The following is a 22,423-nucleotide window of genomic DNA, read 5'->3' on the forward strand; positions in this document are numbered from 1 at the left end:
AGAGAGAGAGAGAGAGAGAGAGAGAGAGAGTCCTAGCCCAGGAATGAGGCTGACTCTTCTCACCATCAGAGAAGCAGCACAATTAACAGCTGCTCACGGCTGTTCTCTCACTGCAGCTGCAAACCTGCAATTGTCTATGAATGTCTCTAGAAATCCCATTTAGAGGGAAAGAACAAATACTAAAGGTTGTGAGGGTGGCAGCATGGAGCTGTGTCTCTGTCTCCTTGCCACTGATGCTCACACATAGTTAGCTCTCCATCATTGTTCAGAAAGATGATGTACATCAGTGCAGGTCTAAGGGTGTGTGTCCAGGATGGCGAGGTTTATGCCCACCCAAGTAATCATCATATTTCAGATATCCCAACTACCCACCTGATATGTTGCTTGCTCTCCAGCAGCAGATGGTCAGTAAGTATCACTGATTTAGCAAATGAATGAATGAGATTCCAGTCTTTCACTGTTACTTATTTTTCATAGTTGAGAATAAATACACTCCTGTTCTTGGTTCTCAAGTTCTGGTTTCTTTAGGAGAAAGAAATGATTTAAATAACAGCGTCAGCAACAGAATAAGACAATCTTGGGCTTCAGGTGTGGCTCAGTGGCCAAGAATGGATCTGGCACGGATAAGGCCTGGGTTCCATCTCAGCACTGCATAAATAAACAAAAACAAAGCCAGACAAATCTTTGAGGGTTATAGCAACAAGTATCAGGGAAGAGTGCTGTCTCCAAGAAGCAGGAGCAGCAACAAAAAGAATTCTGTCTTCTAAAATAATTTTATGTTGACCAGAACCTAACCTTGGCATGCCTACATATCTCTTAGAATAACAATGGAAAGGGTCTTTCCTGCTGGGATTGTTAGCCGTGTGTGTATGTGCACATGCATGTGGCTAAAAGCATGTGTGTATAATATATTTTTACATCATGAGAATCAAGATGAGCCTGGTTGTCCTCTGCCAGAAAACAATTCTGATGCTGACTCACTGCCTGAGGAGCTCTGGGGTCAAGCACAGTGATTTGGATGACAGTCTTTCCTACTTACTGTGACCAGCACAGCTCATTTGTAGACTGGGTTGTATTTCCAATAAATTCCCCCAGTTGGCAAACAACAGCTCCAAAATTCAGTAGGGCAGTGTTTTAGTCAGTGTTCTATTGCTGTGAAGAGACGCGATGACCATGGTAACCCTTATAAAGGAAAGCATTTAATTAGGGCCTGCTTACATTCAAAGGTTTAATCCATTATCATCATGGTGGGAAGCATGGTGGTGCTTGAGTAGACATTGTGAAGGCAATATGAAGGCCTAGACTTGACTTTACAGACTCCATCTTAGGGAAGGGACACCAGTTTAGATCACCTGGTGATGGAAGGTTGTACTCAGTTCCAGGAAGAATCTCAGAAACGTACCGGGACAACAAAACTCAAACTGATACCCTAGAAGCAGCCAATTAGTTTCAAATTGAAAGACCCTAACCCTTCAGGCTTACACCCCCAAGCCCCAGGAAATGAGAAACTAAAAATCTAGTTCCAAGGGCAAGCTGACTCAGCCATTGTTCAACCACCCTTGCCACAATGTAACAATGTAAAAAGATTTCTGTTAAGAGATGTGTTCAACTGTGACTGGGATAGTTACAGGTGTTCCAGGAAGGACCACTGTGACCTTTGTGTAAACTCCACTCCCGTCCTGATTCCCCTCTTGAGGTTTCAGGAAGATTGTACATGCGGACGTGACTGTACCCACTCTGTGATCAGACCATGATCTTGTGAAACGAAATTGTATGGGAATTGTAATCTTATGGCTTTTGTGGGTTTTTCCTTTAAAAACCCTCATGTGGCTGTAGTAAGATGTGGCTCTTGCTCTTAGGAGCAGAGTTTGCCTGTCTGTACAGACGCTTCAATAAAAACCTTGTGCTGTTGCATCAACTGGACTGGAGTTTGGGTTCTTGGGGTGCCCACTTGAGACCCTAGATTTTGGGGTCCAATAAAATGTGGTTTTGTGCGGAAATACCATGCCCCATATGATGGTTAGCAGCATTCTTACCTGTGAGGAAAAGTGACAAACAGGACAGAATATCCACTAACAAGAGTTTTATTAAGACAAGGATAAAGGGATAGATGTGATCAGGCCTGCAGAAGGACACGTGTGAGAAGAGGGAATTTGGACACAGATGTGTCTGTCAGAGGGAAGAACACTCAAAGGCAGGATCAATACAGGTGCCAGTCGAACCGAGGCCTTAGGAGGAAGCTGCTCTCTCCACAACTTGATAATGGCTTCTGTCCTCCTGGAGGTGAGAACCATTTCCTTTAAGTCACCCAAGTCTGTAATGGCAACCTTTGCAGCTTAGACAACTGAGCCTAGCAGGACTCCTTTATGCTAATTCACATCCTTACATCTAAAGCATTCAGAAAGCAGAGCCAAGCCCTGATTCGGAGGTGGCCAGAGCACACGTCCAGAGTTTGGTGGTGTATGGCACATTTGCTGTTGTCTGAGAGCAACTATGGAGCAGGCCAGGACGCAGGTGCCTGCTGGAGCCCCAGGTGAGCTTGCCTTCTGGTGAGCCAGTGGACAGGCCAGTGCAGATGTCTGCTTGCCTGTCTCCTTCACAGTTACCCCATCTGCTCCACAGCCTCTGCATGTTGTCAGGTTCCCATCTTCTGTGACCATCGCAGCCCAGACAGTGCCATCAGTGACCTTCGCCTCACCTCAGCATCTTGGCCTCGTCATTGCCTTCCCTACAGTCTTATCAGGAAGGCTTCTCTTTCCCCATCAAGTGCTCCTCCCCCGGGTACGGTATGTGAACCAGGACAGTATAATTCTACCCTTTAGAAATGTTGGCTCTTCTTTGGAGTGTGTGAACTTTACTCTGCCTGCTTGTACCCCCTCTAACTTGCCGCTGCCTTTGAATCTGTGCATCGGCATGCATTTAATTTTCTGTTCCCAAAGCTCTGACATCTGGTTCATTGTGGCCCTAGAGGAAATGTCCCTCCCAGGGCTTCAGTCTTCAGAAAAACCCACAAGTATCCTCAACTCCAGCTCATTTTTGATATGCAAACCAACTAATCTGGAGTTTATGCCAGTTTCCTCCTGTCCTAACCACCCAGAGCTAAGTACTAGACAGGTAGGAATAGTTCCCAGCTCTCAGAACTGGCAGCAAAGATACACAGCAGTTAGTGCATAGCCTTTCCCCCTGTCTTGACTTCCTACAGACACCCCACTAAAGACCTTCGCTCAGATTTTCCTTCACTCTGCCTGGCATCATGGTTCCAGTGCATGCTGCAGACTGTGGGAGCTTTCTACATCAGTAGTGCTGTCACCCGTGGTCTGAGGAAGGCCCACGCCTGACCTGGACATCCTTTTCTCTGAGACATGGCCTGCTGATCCAGGTTTCTGGGCTTCTAAGCACTTGCCATGCATGGGTCTCAGAGAGGTGCACTATTGTAAAGCTGCGGGGTAGTTCTGCGCATGCGCATCTGGAAGGCAGGAGCCCGTCGCCGCTGTGCCCCTTCCAGGCCCCAGCTTCTCTTTGAAGCCTCCTTTTTGGCTGTGCCCTGTTTCAGGGAAGCCCGTTCTCAGTGCCTCACTCCCCTTAGAATGACCTCACACCTTCTGCCTGTTTTTGTTTTATCTGCCATTGCTGTGCTTGTCACCACTAAGCAGGCAACTTAAGGCGAAATGTTCCTGTCCCTCATATATCCACTGGTTTCTTCCACAGGGAAGTGTCTGCTGACACAGTGCCGAGTGGCTGCCATTGGCCCAAAGAGAGCCACAGTTACAGTGTGAAGTACGCTGGCATGAAGAGACTGGGGTGATCACTTAAATATCTTTTTAACATAAAAAATTCAGGACAATGGGGCAAACAGTTTAAAAGTTTTCATTGTTCTCTCTCGTGCAATCAACAGATGCAGACTCCCAATGTGACTCCTGTCTCTTCAGGAAAATCCAGTTACCCATATCAGCTCCATTCTGGGCAGTTACCATCTAAGGACCTGCCATCGTGCATTCGGCACAGAACCGATACTCTTCCTCACCTGCCTCGAGGTGGCGGAAGGCATGTCTCCATATGCGGCCCTTTGAGCTCTGTTGGCACCTGGCCTGCACTTCCCCTTGGCTCCCAGAGAGCTTGTGGTCAGTCTACACCACATTTCCCCTACTGAACTGCTGTGGATCAAACTTCGCATGAGCATTTGTTATGTCAGTCAGAGTGTGTTATTTCAGAGGAGTGTGACTACTTTGCCTCTCTGAACATGCCTCAGGTGGGTTTTGAGCAGCCAGCGTCTGGTTGTGCCGTCTGAATGCAATAAGGCACCGACACTAAAGCTCTTGCATTACAGGAGGAACAGGCCTGTAACTCCATCCACAATTCTGAAATTCCCAAACCCCCAAACAAAAAAGTAGTCAAAAACTCACCTGGTGGCAAAAACGGATCTGAATCTATTCATAGGCTACATTCCACCTATTCTTAATGTCTAGGAACCTCTTCCTCACAGAAATGCCATATTTAATTAAAAGTTTGTTTGTGTTCACTAATGTTTTACCAGTAAATATTCAGCATATTAATTGTACTAGCCCTTAAAAACAAACAAACAAACAAACAAACAAACAAACTGAAACAAAACAAAACAAAAACCCCTGAAGTTGAAATCTAGTCTAAGGGCACCCGCTAAGGAATAAGACAAAAATAAACAGAACTTAAGTTATCCTTCTGGCTTTGGGACATGGCATCTCTGGTGCAGAAAAGGTGAACTTCAACTCTAGCTCTGAATTAAGACTATACTTTGACAATCTAGATTATTCCTAATGTCTCCCCAACAACCTAGAGATGAATGCCCTAGAAATTGCTAATTGTTATTTCCACACTGAAGGAAATGCGATCACACTGTGGCCACCCCAGGAACTCTGTGGTACTTTTAACATGTCTATGTAAAGTATTTAACAGACTCATAAAAGCACGGGAAATTAGGGTTAGTGGGTTACTTAGCTGGTTAAAGCTTCATGTGACCTCATGATGCATGCTTGACTACCTGAGTTACATCCCTAGGACCTACAAAAGGTAGAAGAAGACACCATAAAGTTGTTCTCTGATCACAACATGCAATCACGGCACTTGTCCCCACATTCTCTCTCTCTCTGTGTCTCTCTGTCTCTCTGACTCTCTCTGTCTGTCTCTCTGTCTCTCTGTCTCTCTCTCTCTCTCTCTCTCTCTCTCTCTCTCTCACACACACACACACACATACACACATACACATACCAAAAGCATAGGAAACTAAATTGGAAAGCTTTCCACATAACTGTCTACAACTTGCTGAAATAAATGTTATCCATTTTAATACATCCTCCTCATAAAATGGACCAAAATACTAGCAAAACATTTAATTTGAAAACTACAATCCCCACAAATTGTGTTTTAAAAGTGTATTGGTGAGTTTAATGCTTACATGACATTTTATTAACTTTGAGACAGAATTTTGGTATGTGGCTGTGGTGATTTGAGCAAAACAGACCCCATAGGCCCATAGGGAGCGGCACTGTTAGGAGATGTGGCCTTGTTGGAGGAAGCGTGTCACTGGGGGGCTGGGTTGTGAGGTTTTAGAAGCTCACTTCTCCTTCCTCCTGCCTGAAGACCCAGATGTAGAACTCTCAGCCCCTCTCCAGCACCACATCTGCTTGACTGCCACCATGCTTCCTACCATGATAATGGACGAACCCTCTGAACTGTAAGCCAGTCCCCAACTGAATGTTTTCTTTATGAGTTGCTATGGTCATAGTGTCTCTTCACAGCAACAGAATCTCTAAACCAAAACCTGGCTTGCATGACCTTTTCTATACACAAAAAATTACTTAGGGAATTTTCTCTTCACATCTATGTGGACTTTAGTGCATCATTTTGAAATGTATATCCTTGCCAATCAGAACATCCAACCGAATCAGGGCTAATCTGCTATGAAGAGTCTTAATCATTTGATTTCATGTGATAGATGCTCCCCAGTGGCCTAGTGGTGAAATTCAGTGCTCTCATTTTATATCATAAGGAAATAACATGGAAAACAAACAAACAAAAAAACCCAGTGTAGTCCTTCAGTGTTGAATGAATGTGATCCCTCAGTCATGAAATTAGATCTTTCAAGAATTTCAGGGCTATTGTGTGACCTGGGGGAAATTCTGATAAGGTGCCAAAGGTTAAAAAAAAAAAAAGCCTTGAATGAATGGTGGGTGTGCTTAGAATAAACATTTCTTTCAGTAAAAATAGCCAGGCTCACCTGCACAAAACTAGAAGGTTTACCAAGTGAAAATGTGGCCTGAAAAAGAGAGGAAAGGAAGCCACCAGGAGAAGGTGGGAACAGGAGAAGGTGGGAACAGGAGAAGGTGGGAACAGGAGAAGGTGGGAACAGGAAAAGGTGGGAACAGAAGGTGGGAACAGGAGAAGATGGGAACAGGTGAGGATGGGAACAGGAGAAGGTGGGAACAGGAGAAGATGGGAACAGGAGAAGATGGGAACAGGAGAAGATGGTAACAGGAGAAGGTGGGAACAGGAGAAGATGGGAACAGGAGAAGATGGGAACAGGAGAAGGTGGGAACAGGAGAAGATGGGAACAGGAGAAGGTGGGAACAGGAGAAGATGGAACAGGAGAAGATGGGAACAGGAGAAGGTGGGAACAGGAGAAGATGGGAACAGGAGAAGGTGGGAACAGGAGAAGATGGGAACAGGAGAAGATGGGAACAGGAGAAGATGGTAACAGAAGATGGGAACAGGAGAAGATGGGAACAGGAGAAGATGGTAACAGAAGGTGGGAACAGGAGAAGATGGGAACAGAAGGTGAGAACAGGAGAAGATGGTAACAGAAGATGGGAACAGGAGAAAGTGGGAACAGGAGAAGATGGGAACAGGAGAAGATGGGAACAGGAGAAGGTGGGAACAGGAGAAGGTGGGAACAGAAGGTGGGAACAGGAGAAGATGGGAACAGGAGAAGGTGGGAACAGGAGAAGGTGGGAACAGGAGAAGGTGGGAACAGGAGAAGATGGGAACAGGAGAAGGTGGGAAAGCAGCTCCACCTGAGCGACACTTTCAGCTGAGAAAATGGAAGACATTTACCAGCTGTCTGTGGAGGCTGGTCACAAAAAACAGAGGAACTGGCAGCCAGTGGTGGGATGAGCATTTTATTTAATTCAACTGAGTCATAGAGGTGATGTTTCCCACTGCAAACATTTTAGCAGCTGTGGCTCTTGGATGCCATTTATAAAGGGGTAGAAGATGTTATAACTGTAATTGTTTCTTTGCCACTGATGTAACCACTACGTGACTATAGAAAAAGGGGCCACTCTTTTTATTTTTTTAATCTGTCTCTGTCTCTGTCTCTCTCTGTCTCTGTCTCTCTCTGTCTCTGTCTCTGTCTCTGTCTCTCTCTCTCGTGTGTGTGTGTGTGTGTGTGTGTGTCCGCACACACATTATACTATGGATGTGTGTGCACATGTGTATGGTCTGGGGACAAGCTCAGGTCCCAGTCTTCACTTTTTATCTTAGTCGGGGTCTCTAGTTTGTTGCGGTGTATCCCAGGCTAGCTGGACTTTCAGCTGCTAGGGACTCTCCCGTCTCTCACTCCCACCTCCCAGCAGGAACGCTGCAATTGCAGACAATGCCTTACTTCTACAAGGGTCTGGGATTTGAATGCCATCCTTGGACAGAAGTGCTTAGCAAGCACTCTACTACTGCGCCATGTCCCTAGCTTCTACCCAGCACACCTGCCAGCTCCTCATGAAGTGAGCGTGTGGAAGAAAGGATCAACACATGATGGAGGAGAGATGCCAGGTGGAAAATGGAAGCAGAATTGAGAGAAGTAAGACAAGGTGAAAATTCATTCTTAGCAACTTTGTAGAGCTTTCTTTAGCTTGAGGACTCTTTGCACTTCCTTTCCATGAAATAGCTTGGACAACACAGGTGAGTTCTGAAATGAGTGTGTGTGAGTGTGTGTGAGTGTGTGTAGGGAAGGTGTGAGAGAACCTGATATTGTACATCAAGGGACCAAATATGCACACGCAGTGTTTATAAGTGGGGCACTTGGAAATGAAGGGCTCAAGAATGCTTTGAAAGGATATTATTTTAAAAATCAGGAAAAAGACAAATTAAAGTTTAAGGAAAATTAGAATATTCAATTCATTCTCCTAAGCATCTATCTAAAATCAATATACAAATTACAATTTTAATGGTGTCTGCAAAGCCTGTGGAAAACAGACCGTTGGGCACCCACCAGGCCATCACCTCCTCAGTCCTCCAGCCTGCAATGCTCCAGCCATGGAGAACCACAAACTCACAGCACGTGACTGTACAGAGTGACTTCTTCCCCTTTCTCCACCAATTGGCTCTTGTTTATACACTAACAAGGGTTGAAAATCTGAAACACAAGACAGAAGCCTCGAGACGTTATTGGGTGTATTAAAATAAAATCAAAAATAGAATTACTAAGTATGTACACAATCGCATAAGTGAAAGGCGCAGACACAGTGGCACACTCGGAGTTTACAGCAGAAAATCCAGGTGACAAAGCTGCTCAGGTCTGCTGGAGGCTTCTCCATGGTCACCTCCATCCTACCTGGAGCTGTAAATAGTCTCTCATCTTACGCAATTTAGAAAAGATTGCAGGATCACAAAAATAGCCCCAAACATGGCATTTTTAACTTCTTAGAGTGCAGGTAAAACATTTGATTCATAAAATGTTCAAGCCGTCTGAGGCAATGAAAGAAATGCTTTACATTTTTGAAGGCCTTGTAAAGTCCAGACAGATTAGATTTACAGTTCTCCCAAAGGACCCCATCAAAAAAGCCTTTAGAGAATCCTGTGACTGAAATACCCAGACCGTTAAAAACATTCCTCCATAGGGCAGAACCCAAGGCTCTCCTGCCTTCACTGGGAGGTCTGGGAGGTGGTGTAGCTCCAAAAGGCTCCATTCAGCAGTGGTTGATCTGCGTGCTCACACACCATGCTCCTTCCTGCAGGGCTAGAGCGCCCTACCTCCTGTCCAGTCATCTCACCACAAAGGCATGTGTTTAACAGTCTCAGACTGGAGTAGGGGTGGGGTGGGGGTGGGGGTGAGGGGGTGCTGGGGATGGAGGTGGGGAGGAATTAAATCTCCAAAGCAAAAACATTCAAGTTTAGAAAAGACATTTTAAAGCTAGTGGCTTCACGTGTAAAACCTAACAGGCTGGATTAGTAGTTTTTAAAAAAGTAAGCCGAAGCATCCAGAAGGTCAGGGAACATCTTCTTGTGCATGGGGTTATTTTTGCTAAGTGAGTTTAGTTCTTGCTGCATCTAGGAATTTGTTGCAACAGTCTCTGAAGCTGAGTCACTCGGCCCATGTAGAGCCAGTGTGGTGCATATTGGAGAGAGTATTGTATTTTGACTCTGGTCCCACCAAGCAGTGGCCACCCATTTAAGAAACAGCATCCCAAGTCTAGGGTGTTCTTCCTGAGTTAGTTCGGCCTGTCCGTCAGGAACCAGGAACACGGAGGGTCCTGGCGTGAGATGATGAGCTGCGCCCCAAGGCTGCTTTTTCTTTGTGCCCGCTATGGCTGCTGCTGATACTGCCCTTCTGTGGCGGTATAGAAATCATCCAGGACGCTCTGTAAGTAGTCAAACGTTGGCCTCTCCTCTGCTTTTTCCTTCCAACACATTTTCATGATGTCATAGAGCTCATCTGGGCAGTTCTCCATGCGTGGCATCCGGTAGCCCTGCGAAAGTGCACTCATCACGTCGGCGTTGGTTCTCCCTAAGGCAAAAACAAACAAAAGCAGCCATGTTGAGTTTAGAGGCCCAGACCAATGGCAGAGCATGGCAGGGGCCGGCTTGCTATTGGCATCCTGTGACTAGGACTGAAAAGAGCTGCCTTGAATCTACGTGTGGGTTAGAGTATGTTCACTTCCCCAGATTGGGGCAGTAATTGAAGTTAAGGCCTATACAGAGGTGATTAAATTAAAATGAGCCTTGTAGGTGGGTCTTATGTGGATCCAATGTGACCTGGATCATTCTGAAAAGAGGTGATGAAATCACGGATACACAGAAGTCCATATAATACCAACTGGACCAGACAGCCATCTACTGTCCAAGGAGAGAGACCTCTGATGAAATCCACTTTCCCAACTCTTGACTTTTTAGATTCTTCAGGATCCACAACAGTGTGGAATTTCTGCTGCTTTAAGTCAACTGGTGCACAGTGTTTGGTATGCCTTTCTCAGCAAATTAAGACAGAGGAGGAACTCTGCAGGCAACTCAATAGGTATGTTCTTTGAGTATGTGTGTCAAGAAGGCATCAATTTGCAAAAGCAAACTCAGGCATACTACATAGGCATCATGACCTGAATTAGACTCTGAGAGTCCACCTAAAAAATCAAGCAAGTGGTATACATGTGTAATCCAAACTCTGGGGGAATCTGGGATGGAGGGCAGCGGGGGCAAGACTAGCAGATCTCTGGGGCTTACTAGCCTGTCAGCCTAGCCTACTTGGTGAATTCCAGGCTGAGTGAGAGACTCTGTCTCAAGTAGACAGCACTGAAGAATGACCCCCAATGTTGCCCTCTGACCTCTACAAGCATGTGTACACATGTGTTCCTGCACTCATATACACACATGCACTTGCACACCTGTAAATAACTCCCTCACATTCACATGCACGCACATATATACATATATACTTGGCTGACCTTTTATATTAACCATATCAGCCCAATATTCACCCTCAGTTTCCCCTTTGGTAGGGCAGATTCTTTTTAGCACCTAAAAAATTAAAAATATCTTGCACACATCTCATACTTTGAGACCCCGCAGCCCTTCACTGGCTTTCCCTCATAGAACAGTGGGGCTAAGGAGCCTCTCCTGATATAAACCTCTGAAAGAGTGATTGCTCCTGTGTTGTAGGAGCCCTGGTCTCTAAATGGAAAGAATCAAATAAGCTTTGTAATAGTTTGTATCTCTTTTCTAAAATTTCATTTATTATGTGTACGGGTGTTTTGCCCAAGTGTGTGTCTGTGGTATCTCATGTATGTAGTGCCTGACAAGGCCAAAGGAGCATATCAAATTTCCTGGGTCTGGAGTTACAGACAGTTGTGAGCTACCACATGGGTGCTGGGAATTGAACCCTGGGTCTCTGGAAAAGCAGTCAGTGCTCTTAACTGCTGAGTCATCTCTCCAGTCCCTTTCCTCCATTTGTATCTCTTGCAAGTTGTTTACCTGGGGAATTAATTTTCCTCAAGTCTACCCATGAAATGCCACTTTTCTATCTGTCTCCTGGAGTCCTCTGAGTATAAGATTTCCAGTTCTTGCTGCCCAGCCAATGAGCAGGTAGGCATCACTTTCTGTAATTGGAACTTGGGACTCCACAAAATTACATGACTCTGACCATTGGGTCCATTTCTGAAGACATGTCTGGTTTTCCTTCTGCTTAAAGTTCTAGGGTGCTAGCGGGAGCGAGGTGGCACTCGGGATGATGTAAATAGCAATGAGGTTGCAAGCTTGGCAGGAATATCTCTTTCACTTTCTTCCTGAAGAATCCTTTGTTACATAAAAGGTCAGATGCCCACAGAAGATAAAATGCTTTAGGGTCTCCTGAATCTCCCTGCAGATGTTCTCTTCCTTATTCTATCATGTTCTCTTAACTCTGCAGAGCATCCTTAATGCTGCAGACCAAGGACAGCACACTCCACCCTGCCTGGGAAACCTGTTTTGATAAGAGAAGAAAGAAGAACCTGAAACCCATCTTTTTATGCTTGAATGAACCTACACATAAAGCAAGCCATGATACGGCAGGACTTGTAGAAGAATGGAGATGAGAGGCAGACCTCCACTGCACCCCAAGCTCACAGTTGCTACTTAGCCTGTGGCTAGGATAAAGAATGCAAATGCCTGTTGGCTGGAGGCCTCTAGCCTTTCATGCCGCATCCTTCATTCTTTCCATAGTGCTTGCTACTAATTACCATGGGTCATGAGATAGCACTAGTTCTGAGATGGTTGACATGGAGAGCTGTCCACAGGTGACGGAGAGCCCATAGGGAAAGATGCTCTCACTTGGGGACAGGGGAGATGATATCCAGAGAGCAGGAAGCAGCATCCAGAGAGCAGCAATTAGCAGAAACTCCAAGCTGGTCAAAGTGCATGAAGAAGAGGAAGGTGTGTACAGAGATTAGAGAAGAAATTGGGGGTTGATGACAGCAGAGGGACCCAACAAGAAGGAGAATTGTCTTTTCTAAGTATCATTTAAGATCAAGCAGACAGTCACAGTAGGATGGATTTTAAAATTTGGGTTCACACATGGTTGGAAAAAGCCAGAGGTGACATGATGACATCACACAAATGACGCAAAGACCTTGTGTCATTTTCAAGCCTAATGTCTTTATAAGAGTAAAGCAAAGTGAAGGGCCATGTGCAGAGAGCCCTCTCTTATCTTCATAAAAACCATATAGAAACATAACTATAAGTTTGGTTTTAAGACAAAAAATGAGGCTCTTTCCCTCCCCTCCCATTTCCCTATAATTCACCCCAAAACAAACAATAGTGAAAAAGAGAACGAGAAATAGAAATGTAGACTCCACCTTTGATGAAGCTCAGAGACATCTGGCAGCCAAAGAGAGGCAGAGATGACCTGAGCCAAGGGACAGAAAGTGCAAGCAAAGTGCCTAGAAGAGAGCAGCAGCGGCATGCTGGTCCATCCTGACACACACACCCTGGCAAGTGAGGGTCACACACCTGACAAAGGCAGGAGAGCTCAGTGGTCACAGACAGCATGGTACCCAGAGCCCTTCTGCCTGTGCCCATGTTAGTGCTGCAAGCAGTGCTTGGGCTGGGTATGGTGCGTCCCCCTGGAGCTCATGCTGAGGACTGAATGGTATTCTGAAAGTATCATGAAGTGGGCTCTGTAGAAGAAGGCTAGGTTGGTAAGCAAGATGGATGCCTTCCTCACAGGAACCAATGCTTGCTCTTGAGGGCCCACATTAGTCACCAGGAGAGAGTTTATAGGAAGTAAGGCCATTCCGCATGAGCCTGCTTGCCCTTCCACTTTCCACCATGCATTTAGCCATACAAGTTCCTCACCACGTGGCAGCAAGCTCCTGAGGCCAAAGTGTTGGATCCCTGGGGACTGGAGCTATAGATAGTTGTGAGCTGTGTGTACTGGGAGTCAAACCCAGGTCCTGTGGAAGAGCAGCCAGTGCTCTGAACTGCTAAGTCTTCTCTCCAGGCACTAAAAATTTAACTTTAAATTCATCTTATTCACACAGTTATTACTGAAAGACACTAATGCTGTGGGATGTTCTGTATGCTGTGAATCTATGTTGCTTTGATTGGTTGATAAATAAAATGCTGATTGTATCCAGACAGGAAGTATAGGTAGGTTAAGCAGAGAGGAGAATTCTAGGAACAGGAAGGCTGAGTCAGGAGACGCCAGCCTGCCGTCCAGGGAGCAGCATGTAATGGCACACAGGTAAAGTGGCGACATATAGATTAACAGAAATGGGCTGAGTTTAAGTGTAAAAGCTAGTCAGTAGTTAGCCTGTGTTAATGGCTGAGTAGTTTTAATTAATATAAACCTTTGTGTGTTTACTTGGGCATGAGCGGCTGCAGACCAAGTAGGACACAGAAAAACTTCCAGCTAAACACTAATGAGAAATTGGGAATTTGAGAAGGACTCTCCTTCATATCAATACAGACTCTGAAGGAGGGCAGACCAGGTAGAACAGTGGGATTCAGGTGTAGATATTGAATGATGTCCTCAGTGATACCCTAAGTTAAGATCAGAAGAGTTCTCCTGAAGAAAGGGACCCTCCCACCCTGTTCAGGTCTCACAACAAGCAGAAGATGTTGAAGACCCTGGCTTCTTGTACATTCTGTTCCACCTGGAGCCCTACCTTGGAGGAGGAGCATCAGTGCCTAATGGGCCTCATTTAAGCACCCAGAGCAGTGCCAAATGCCGACAAAGTAGTAAGTAAGTGTCGGACTTGGTGAAGGGAGAGTAAGATAAAGGTCAAGAAGCAGCTACACATCTTTCAGAAAGATTTTCACAAGAGATAAGGACTCCAAACTTGTTGGAAGCACTGGATTTGGGGTAGATGGCGCTATTTTACTTTGTAAATGTCTTTAGGCTGCTTAATTCTTCCTTCACACAGAACACTTGAGTGGGAGGTAGGTAAGCAATACCTGGGTAGGGAATTTTCCCATAGGTGACGATTTCATACAGGAGAATTCCAAAAGACCACACGTCAGACTTGATAGTGAAGCAGCCAAAGTTGATGGCCTCTGGAGCCGTCCACTTGATGGGGAACTTAGCACCTGGGGAGGGAGACATAGGTTCTTACTCAGAGCTCAAGCTAAAAGGTCATGGGTCATTCTCTCCTCTGAGTTTTTAAAAAGTCAAGTTATTTATTTGGAATAAAGTTAATTATTTGGTGCACAATCAAAATGGACATGGTGTCAAATGTCATTCAGATATGTTCACCTCCCTCTTGTGTTTTCCTTTGGGCCCTCCCTTCTTTAGAAGTACACTTTCTTCTGGAACCTCTAGAGGGCACTGTAACTGGCCTAACTTCAAACACGAAAGGCTATGACACACACTGTAAAGATTTTTTACTTAGTGTGTATGTTTGCTTTTCAAACCAGACTCTTTAGCATTGATCTTCAGCGTAGACATTTTATCTAGAGTCAAGCATGCTGGTGTGCACCTGCAGTTCCAGCTGAGATGGAAGGATCTCTTGATCTTAGGAGTTTAAAACCAACCTGGACAACCAAGTAGGACTCCATCTCAAAACACTAAACCAAACAAACATAACAAAAATGTCCTCACCGACCCTTCCCCACAGAACAGTTTAGATTTTTCCTTAATGAATTCATTCTATGTTTGCATGGATAGATCTTTTATTTCATTTAAATTTACCTATTTAATTTTTAGTCCTGGGGATCAGACCCAGGTCCTCATGCATGCTAAATACACACTCAACACTGAACTATACCCACACCCAGAATATATATATATATATATATATATATATATATATATATATATATATATATATATTAATGTATATACTTTTGTGGACAAATAATTCTAAGCTTGTGCCCAGGCAATCACAGATGCTGCTCCAAATGGCCTATTCCCTTCTTCCATTGACAACTCATATTAGATGGTCAGAACTGAGCACGGTTATCTACTTAGAATGGGACTGTGATGGAATGAGGTTCCTATGAGTTGCTGGTGAGGCTGAGGGATTAAGAATAGGCAGATGCAGCTAGGGAAACAAATAGGGTCCCTTGAGGAAAGTAAGACCTGGCATAGACTAGGAACTGCTAGGAGTTTGTAGCCATTGCTTGAAAACACTGCCTTTACTATGTCTTTGCATGAGGTTTCTTCTGCAGTGTCTTATAAAAACTGGAAGTCCCTACAAGAACAATAAAGAGAGTTGTGTGGCACCTGTGTGTGCTGGGCAGCATCATTAATTCCAGCATCATCCCTCGACAACCTAGAGCAGTGGTGCATGGAGGGAGGGAGGAAGAGAGGCTGGGACCGTCTCTAGGTTACTGCTCTTCATCTGGTGTAATCTTAGTAAGTCCCATACAGTCTCTGTGCCCAGTATATAACGCAGACCCCAGATCAGCATGCCCATAGTATTTGCAGAACAGTTGTTTTTCAAAGACTCAATGCTTGTTTGTGTTAACACACCCAGTAAACTCAGTTCTCACTCATGTACTCTGAGGCTGGATTCCCTGGTTTGAATCCTGGCTCAGCTCCTTACAGAGGGCTCTCTGGGGCTGCAGAACCTCTGAGGCCTCATCTGTGCTCTGCAGCATAGAATGTGTTACAAGCATTGCTGCGGTTCAAGGAAGCACACATACTTTATTGTTGAGGGAGGAAATTTGCCTTACAAAGTAAGCAAAGAATCTCAATTTTGACAAATTTAGTTTTGTCAAAATCTAAACTGTTTTGTGGGGAAGGGTCGGTGAGGACATTTTTGTTATGTTTGTTTGGTTTAGTGTTTTGAAATACAAGGCTGGGAGTGTGGTACACACACCAGCACTTGGGAGGCTGAGGTAGCAGGTTTTACAGTTTGAGGCCAGCCTGGGTTACACAAGACCTGGCTGCAACTCAGTGGTAGAGCACTAACTAGCCTTTCAAGCATGAGACCCTAAACTCCAAGTACCAAAAAGTAAAACACACACACCCCTTGTCTCAAAAACAACGAAGAAAGGCTGATGCTACTGTTTATAAGCCTTGTTAAAGTGTTAAGTGGCATTAGCCAAGAGAGAACTACTTAAAAAGTAAACTACAATTATGGCACAACTTCAATAGTGTACCAGATAATAGTGTACCAGTTTTTCAAAATGATGTTTTCTTATTATTTTTTTTTTTGGTAAATGCTTTATTTTAAAAAACAAAAACAAAAATGAAACAAGACAGTAAGAAAATAATTAACTATTTCTTGCTATATAGTTTTTTTTTTTTAGTTCTTTGTGTATTGTAGATATTAACCTTCCATCAGATATGTAGACAGTATATTTTCTCTCCTCACCAGACCATCTAATCATATAGTATTGGCTACTCTGCCTATGGTGGGATGGGGTTTGAGAGGGGAGGGCGTCAGGGTGAAAGGTGCTGAACGAACACTGTATACTTGCATACATACGGCCTCTATAACCCAGTCTACACACCTTCCCTCGCTGTGTACTCATTGTCTTCGATTACTCTTGCAAGGCCAAAATCTGCAATTTTGCACATGAGTGAATCAGAGACCAGGACATTAGCTGCTCGAAGGTCGCGATGAATGTAGTTCTTCCGCTCGATGTATGCCATGCCCTCAGCAATCTGCAAAAAGAATGGGCTCAGGTTTGTATTTTAGGTAAGCTGTCATGGTTGGCCATCAAGAAAAAATAAAGAATCTTTGAGTTTTTGAGATCCTTTCATGTGCATTACTCTGATTGTTCAAGTTTTTAAGATAGTGATAAACTCACCCTCAAGTCCTTTCTAAAATATGCCCCCGACTTCTCTAATGATGGCAACTTTAAAAAAGATTTTATTTTTCATCATAAGTGCTGGGAACTGAACTTGGGGCCTCTGTAAGAAAAGTATGTGGTCTTAACTGCTGAGCCATCTCTTCAGCCCCATGGCAATGTTTTGTTTTTTAAAATAACAGTATATTTTTTAAAGTGTATTTTTTTAACCTGTAAAACCTGCCCATATTGATGTGCAGATGTCATTGTGTTAGACTCTTAAGTGAGGAAACATGATCTGGGTTTTGTGTTCCCCAGCTTCATGACACCATAACCTTCAACCTTACCTTTAATGTATTGGCATTTCTAAAGTTATTATGTCAGGGGTCAGGGTAGACTTGGTGCCCTTATGCAAGAGGCCACAGAGAGCTTCCTGGTCCCTTCTATCTTTGGTGGCCATAGCTATTAAGAGGCTGTCTGAAGGAGAACGGGCCCATGCCAGTCACTGAATGTGCTGATGTTTGCTGTGGGATGTCCTGTATGCTGTAAATATATGTTACTCTGATTGGTTAATAAATAAAGTATACTGATTGGCCAGTAGCCAGGCAGGAAGTATAGGTGGGACAAAGAGAGAGGAGAATTCTGGGAACAGGAAGCTGAATCGGAGATGCTGCCTGCCGCTGCGCCATGAGAAACAAGACGTAAGGCACCAGTAAGCCATGAGCCACGTGGCAACTCATAGAATAATAGAAATGGGTTAATTCAAGATGTAAGAGCTAGTCAATAGTTAGTCTGAGCTAATGGCTGAGCAATTTTAATTAATATGAGCTTCTGAGTGATTATTTTATAAGCAGGTTGCGGAACTGCGGGGCCCGAGTGGGACTGGAGAAAACCCCAGTTACAGACGTGTTTTCCTGGATGTCCCTAGAACTGTGGCAAATAAACGCCTGTTGTTTGAGCCATTCAGCATTTTGTGGTAGAAACCAGAACTGAGACAACAGAAAGAAGAAAGTGATGTGCTAACACAAATATAATAATAAGGCATCAGGAAAGGATGTGAGGGATGTGCTGGTTAGCAAGAGCCTCTCTGTCAGGCTGAGGAAGAGGTGTGGTACCAGCTCTCCATGGCCTCTGAGCACAGTTCTTCAGGATGAACAGAATATATTGACAACAAAGCAAGACCATGGGGAAGAAGAGGAATTCAAACAAACAATAGCACAGAGAGGAGAGGCGACTACTTGGTGTGCCGGTAGAAAACGTGGCACAGCTCCAAAATCAAAATCAGTTAAAGGAGTGTACTGCCAAATTACACAGTCAAGGACAAGGAAGGAAGCAAGAGTGTGCGTGCATGCGTGTGTGTGTGTGTGTGTGTGTGTGTGTGTGTGTGTGTGTGTGTATGTGAGAGAGAGAGAGAGTGTGTGTGAGAGAGAGAGTGCGTGTGTGTGTGTGTGTGTGTGTGAGAGAGAGAGAGAGAGAGAGAGAGAGAGAGAGTGAGTGTGTGTGTGTGTGTGTGTGTGTGTGTGTGTGTGTGTGTGTGTGTGTGCAAGAGAGAGAGAGTTAGAAGTTACCTCTAATTAGGATTATTTCTGAACAGAGCACATTGATTCTGCCAGATTTTGAGTTGAACTGCCGCAGCTCAGCTGGGAGGACCTGACTTCCCCCTCCACTGCTCAGCAAAGGAGCAGCTCTTAAGTACTTCCTTTCCCTCTGGGCCACATCCTGGTTCTCCTTCCAGAGTCATCCAAACACACAGGATCTCTCAGGTGTCATTCTTGTGGTCAGAAAAACTCCAGAACTGTCAATATGTCCCAGAACTACTTCAAAGTCTAGTCAACCCAGAATTTCACTCCCAATGGCACCAAGGGACACTGTCCAAATGCTTTAACAATGCAGGCAAGGTCTTAGGGGACCTGACTCTGCTTCATCCTCCTGCCTCCTCACCGTGACCACTCCCATAGTCTCCTGGCTTCCATCCTCAAGCCTGTGCAGCTCCACAGTTCCTCATTCTACCCATGTGCCCACTCTCACCCTGGGCAGGTGAGCTGCGTGTGCTGCCTCCATCCACCTCTAGACATAGTTCAAAGCACAGTGGCATGGGAGCCTGATCTTGTTAGGCATTGTATTAAAGTGAAAATTGGTGAGCACACAAAGCAGAAACCAGCTGTTGACAACAGAAAAATGAGGCTGGTCCGGATGGCAATGACTGGGTGGTCTCTGCTTTCCCCCACTCTCAACGGCCCTCGGCACTCAAAAGATACACCCTTATCTGGAAAATATTCAAAATAGCTTCAACAGGAAGTCCACAGAAGATGGTGAGAATGAAAGCCCCCGTGAGGGCATGCTGGCATGTGTGACTTCCTCTCAAAGACTCTGCACCCAGACCAGTGGGGCATGGCAGAGAGAGCAGAGGGTGATACAACATGAGAGAGGCAGGAGTCATGCCTCGGGTTCATTGTTTGCTAGCACACCAACCTCAACCAGGTTTACTAGGAAAGGCCACTAAAGCTGGGGAAGGTAGAGTGTAGAGCGTGCTGGGCCTAAGCAGAAAAATGGGGGAAAGTGGTTGTTATACAAACGGCTGGAATGTTTGGGCTTGAGGCAGTGAGACATCTCACTGAAATCAGCCAGAGGCAGGTTCGAAAGGGTCACAAACAATTCGTGAGCACTACTGACTCTCTCTGGGCCGCTTCCTAGTCCTCCTTAATCACTGAGCCTTTGTGAAATGCTGGGTCACAGACACCTACCTAGCTCGTGTTCTAACAGTTAGTTATACAGAACCTGGGGCGGGGCGCAGAGGAGCTGGGGCCAGCTGAAATGCCAACTGGGGCTTGAACTGTGGTGAAGAACCTGTGTGGGACACACAGACGTGAGTAGCAGCACAGACTCAGCGGCTCACTTCACTCTCATGCTTGGCCATGGAGTTCCATGGTCAGCTCACTCTTAAGAACATTCTAGGAACTTGCTAGGAAGGCTCCTATCACACTCAAGCTGCAAGGGTTTCAGAGTGGTTCTCAGAAACAGTAACAGTCTTGGACAGGCCTTGCGTACTCTGGCTTCCTACTCCAGTCAGAGTGCTTTGTAGTGCTCAGCTTCCAGACAGTGGTATGGGTGTCACTGAGACAAGATTCTAAGCATAGCTCTAGCTGAGCTGTGTAAATTGTGGACACCCTAGCAAGGTGGAAGTCCATCAAACATCACAGCCCTTCTTTTCTAGTTCCCTCTCTTTAGTGCCCATCTCTACTGCGTTGTTCTTTTTTGGCTTCTAAAAAGCAAGCAAACAAACACAACTTTAGAATTATTATTATTTCTTTTACTTTAGCCAGAGCAAATCTTGCTATATTTGATAGCAGCAGGAAGAAACCAGAGCCAGTTTCCACTGGTCTAGTCTAAGAGGGAGGCTTTGTTCACAGGATACCTTCTTCCTCTTTCAGGACACTTAGCATTCAGCACTATGGAAAGAACTATCATAGAAATACAACAAATCAAGGCATGGCTGTCCCAGGAGATCCCAAGAAAGAAGAGCCCAAGCCTCTGATTCCCTATGTCCCAACACCTCAGAAAAGCCACTGGTAAGACAACTACTGGAGATATCAAGTCTAGTGAGAAAGGATCTGTTTGACCCAGGAGATGGTTTTGTGGTGTTATATTTAGGTATGTGATGATGATGATGATGATGATGATGATGATGATGATGTGGTGGTGGTGGTGGTGGTGGTGGTGATGATGATGTGGTGGTGGTGGTGATGGTGGTGGTGGTAGTGGTGGTGGTGGTGATGATGATGATGATGATGATGATGATGATGATGATGTGGTGGTGGTGGTGGTGGTGGTGGTGGGGATGGTGGGGATGATGGTGATGGTGGTGGTGGTGGTGGTGATGATGGTGATGGTGGTGATGATGTTGATGGTGGTGGTGGCAGTGGCTATGGTGATATAATTATGACGACGACAGTTAGGTAGTGAGGGAGATACTAATAACCACTACTTCCTCTGCTACTAATTAAGCATTCACTGTGTTTTACATCCTTTGTTTAACTCATGTTTGTTCTTAATAACAACTAGGCATGTTTTACTTCCACTGAACACATGGAAATGGAGCTTAGAAAAGTTTAAAGACCCCATAAAACACCAGGGTGAAGGAAGCCCATGGAGATACACTCCATGACATGGACATCTGTCCAGTATGATGACTGTCACTTGAAAATGTTTATGATTGAAGCAAATGTTTCAATTTCAGTGAAACACACCATCGCTGGGTGTGCAGCTCTCCTGGGAGGAAGGGCAGAGCTACCAGGCAAGGCAGAGAAGTATGAACTCCAGGGTCCACACCAGCTAGCAGCCTAGCCACAGACGGTAATGATGGCGCTATGTGAGGTAAAGGACAGCTTGTCTTGGCTGCTGGACATATTTGCGGTGTCAGGAACCATGAGTCCTGAGATGCAGCCTCTCTAACGCGCCGTGGGAAGGAAGAGAGGCTTCAGAGTGCTCTCTTACTCATTCCCCAGGAGCCGACTCTCCTCAACTGACAGCCAGCCAGCTGAGCTCCTCCAAGCACCAATCGGCTGAATGGCCTGCCCTTCACACCCAGAGCCCAGAGCCCCAGGCCAGAGACAGGAAGTCACTCAAGGAGTTGCAGCAGGCAGGAAACACCACTGCCTCTTCCAAGGAGAGGCTCAGTTTTGGGGGCTGTAGGGTAAGCTGGGTCAGGGCTGGAGCTCAGACTTTGGTCTGAATCCCAGAGGCCATTATGGATGGCTAGCCTGTCATGTTTTAGTATATTCATAGCTACACAGTTGCTTAGCAACAGGGGTCCATTCTGAAAAATCCATCATCAAGTGATTTTATTATTGGTCAAGCATCATATGCTCTACTTACATAAACTAAGGTGGTGACATCATCATTGGGTGATATAATCTGTGACTACAGTTTTTATGCAGCCTGTGGCTGCTGCAGAATTGTCATGTCATGTACCACGGTGTGGCTTTTTAAACAAAGTGGTGCTTACAGCATGACAGTTCTTACTGTCTCATTTTCTTACAATTAGCACACACACAGCCTTGGAGGTTCACACACAGCCTTGCAGGTTCACACAGGGCCATACATGTGCACTCACAGCTTTATATGTACACACACAGCCTTATATGTACACATATGGCCTTATATGTACACATAGAGCCTTACATGTATAAACACATTTATGGTGGGCAGGGTAGAGATAGAATATCTTAGAGGCTTATTACTTTGCAAATAATTTTCTCCCAGGATACAACTTCAAAAATGTTAAATCAGATTAAAGATTTTAGAAGAATCTTGCTTGGGCATGCTCACATAAATTCCCAATCTACTAACAATGCTTAAGTAGAAAAACCTGTCTTCCCATTCCCCAAAAAAGGGGGTGCACATTGTGTGCTGTCTCATCAGACCCCTTTACACTGTGTCAGGATCGGTCTGAGGAAGGCAGCACTGGTCCCTA

General features: G+C 45.1%; 1 protein-coding gene across 2 annotated transcripts in view; it reads right to left on the bottom strand.

Moving 5' to 3' along the window:
• Positions 1 to 8,120: 8,120 nt before the first annotated feature.
• The window catches only part of Lyn (LYN proto-oncogene, Src family tyrosine kinase), a 123,572-nt gene continuing 109,269 nt past the window's right edge, over positions 8,121 to 22,423 (bottom strand). For both annotated transcript variants that reach the window (XM_028894336.2, XM_028894335.2), the window contains exons 11-13: positions 16,672 to 16,825; positions 14,170 to 14,301; positions 8,121 to 9,754 (exon numbers count right to left, since the gene is read on the bottom strand). In XM_028894336.2, coding sequence (XP_028750169.1) covers positions 9,552 to 9,754; positions 14,170 to 14,301; positions 16,672 to 16,825 — 489 coding nt within the window. In that variant the 3' untranslated portion in view covers positions 8,121 to 9,551. The remainder of the gene's footprint in view (positions 9,755 to 14,169; positions 14,302 to 16,671; positions 16,826 to 22,423) is intronic.

Source organism: Peromyscus leucopus, chromosome 2, assembly GCF_004664715.2.
Source record: "Peromyscus leucopus breed LL Stock chromosome 2, UCI_PerLeu_2.1, whole genome shotgun sequence".
NCBI lineage: Eukaryota > Metazoa > Chordata > Mammalia > Rodentia > Cricetidae > Peromyscus > Peromyscus leucopus.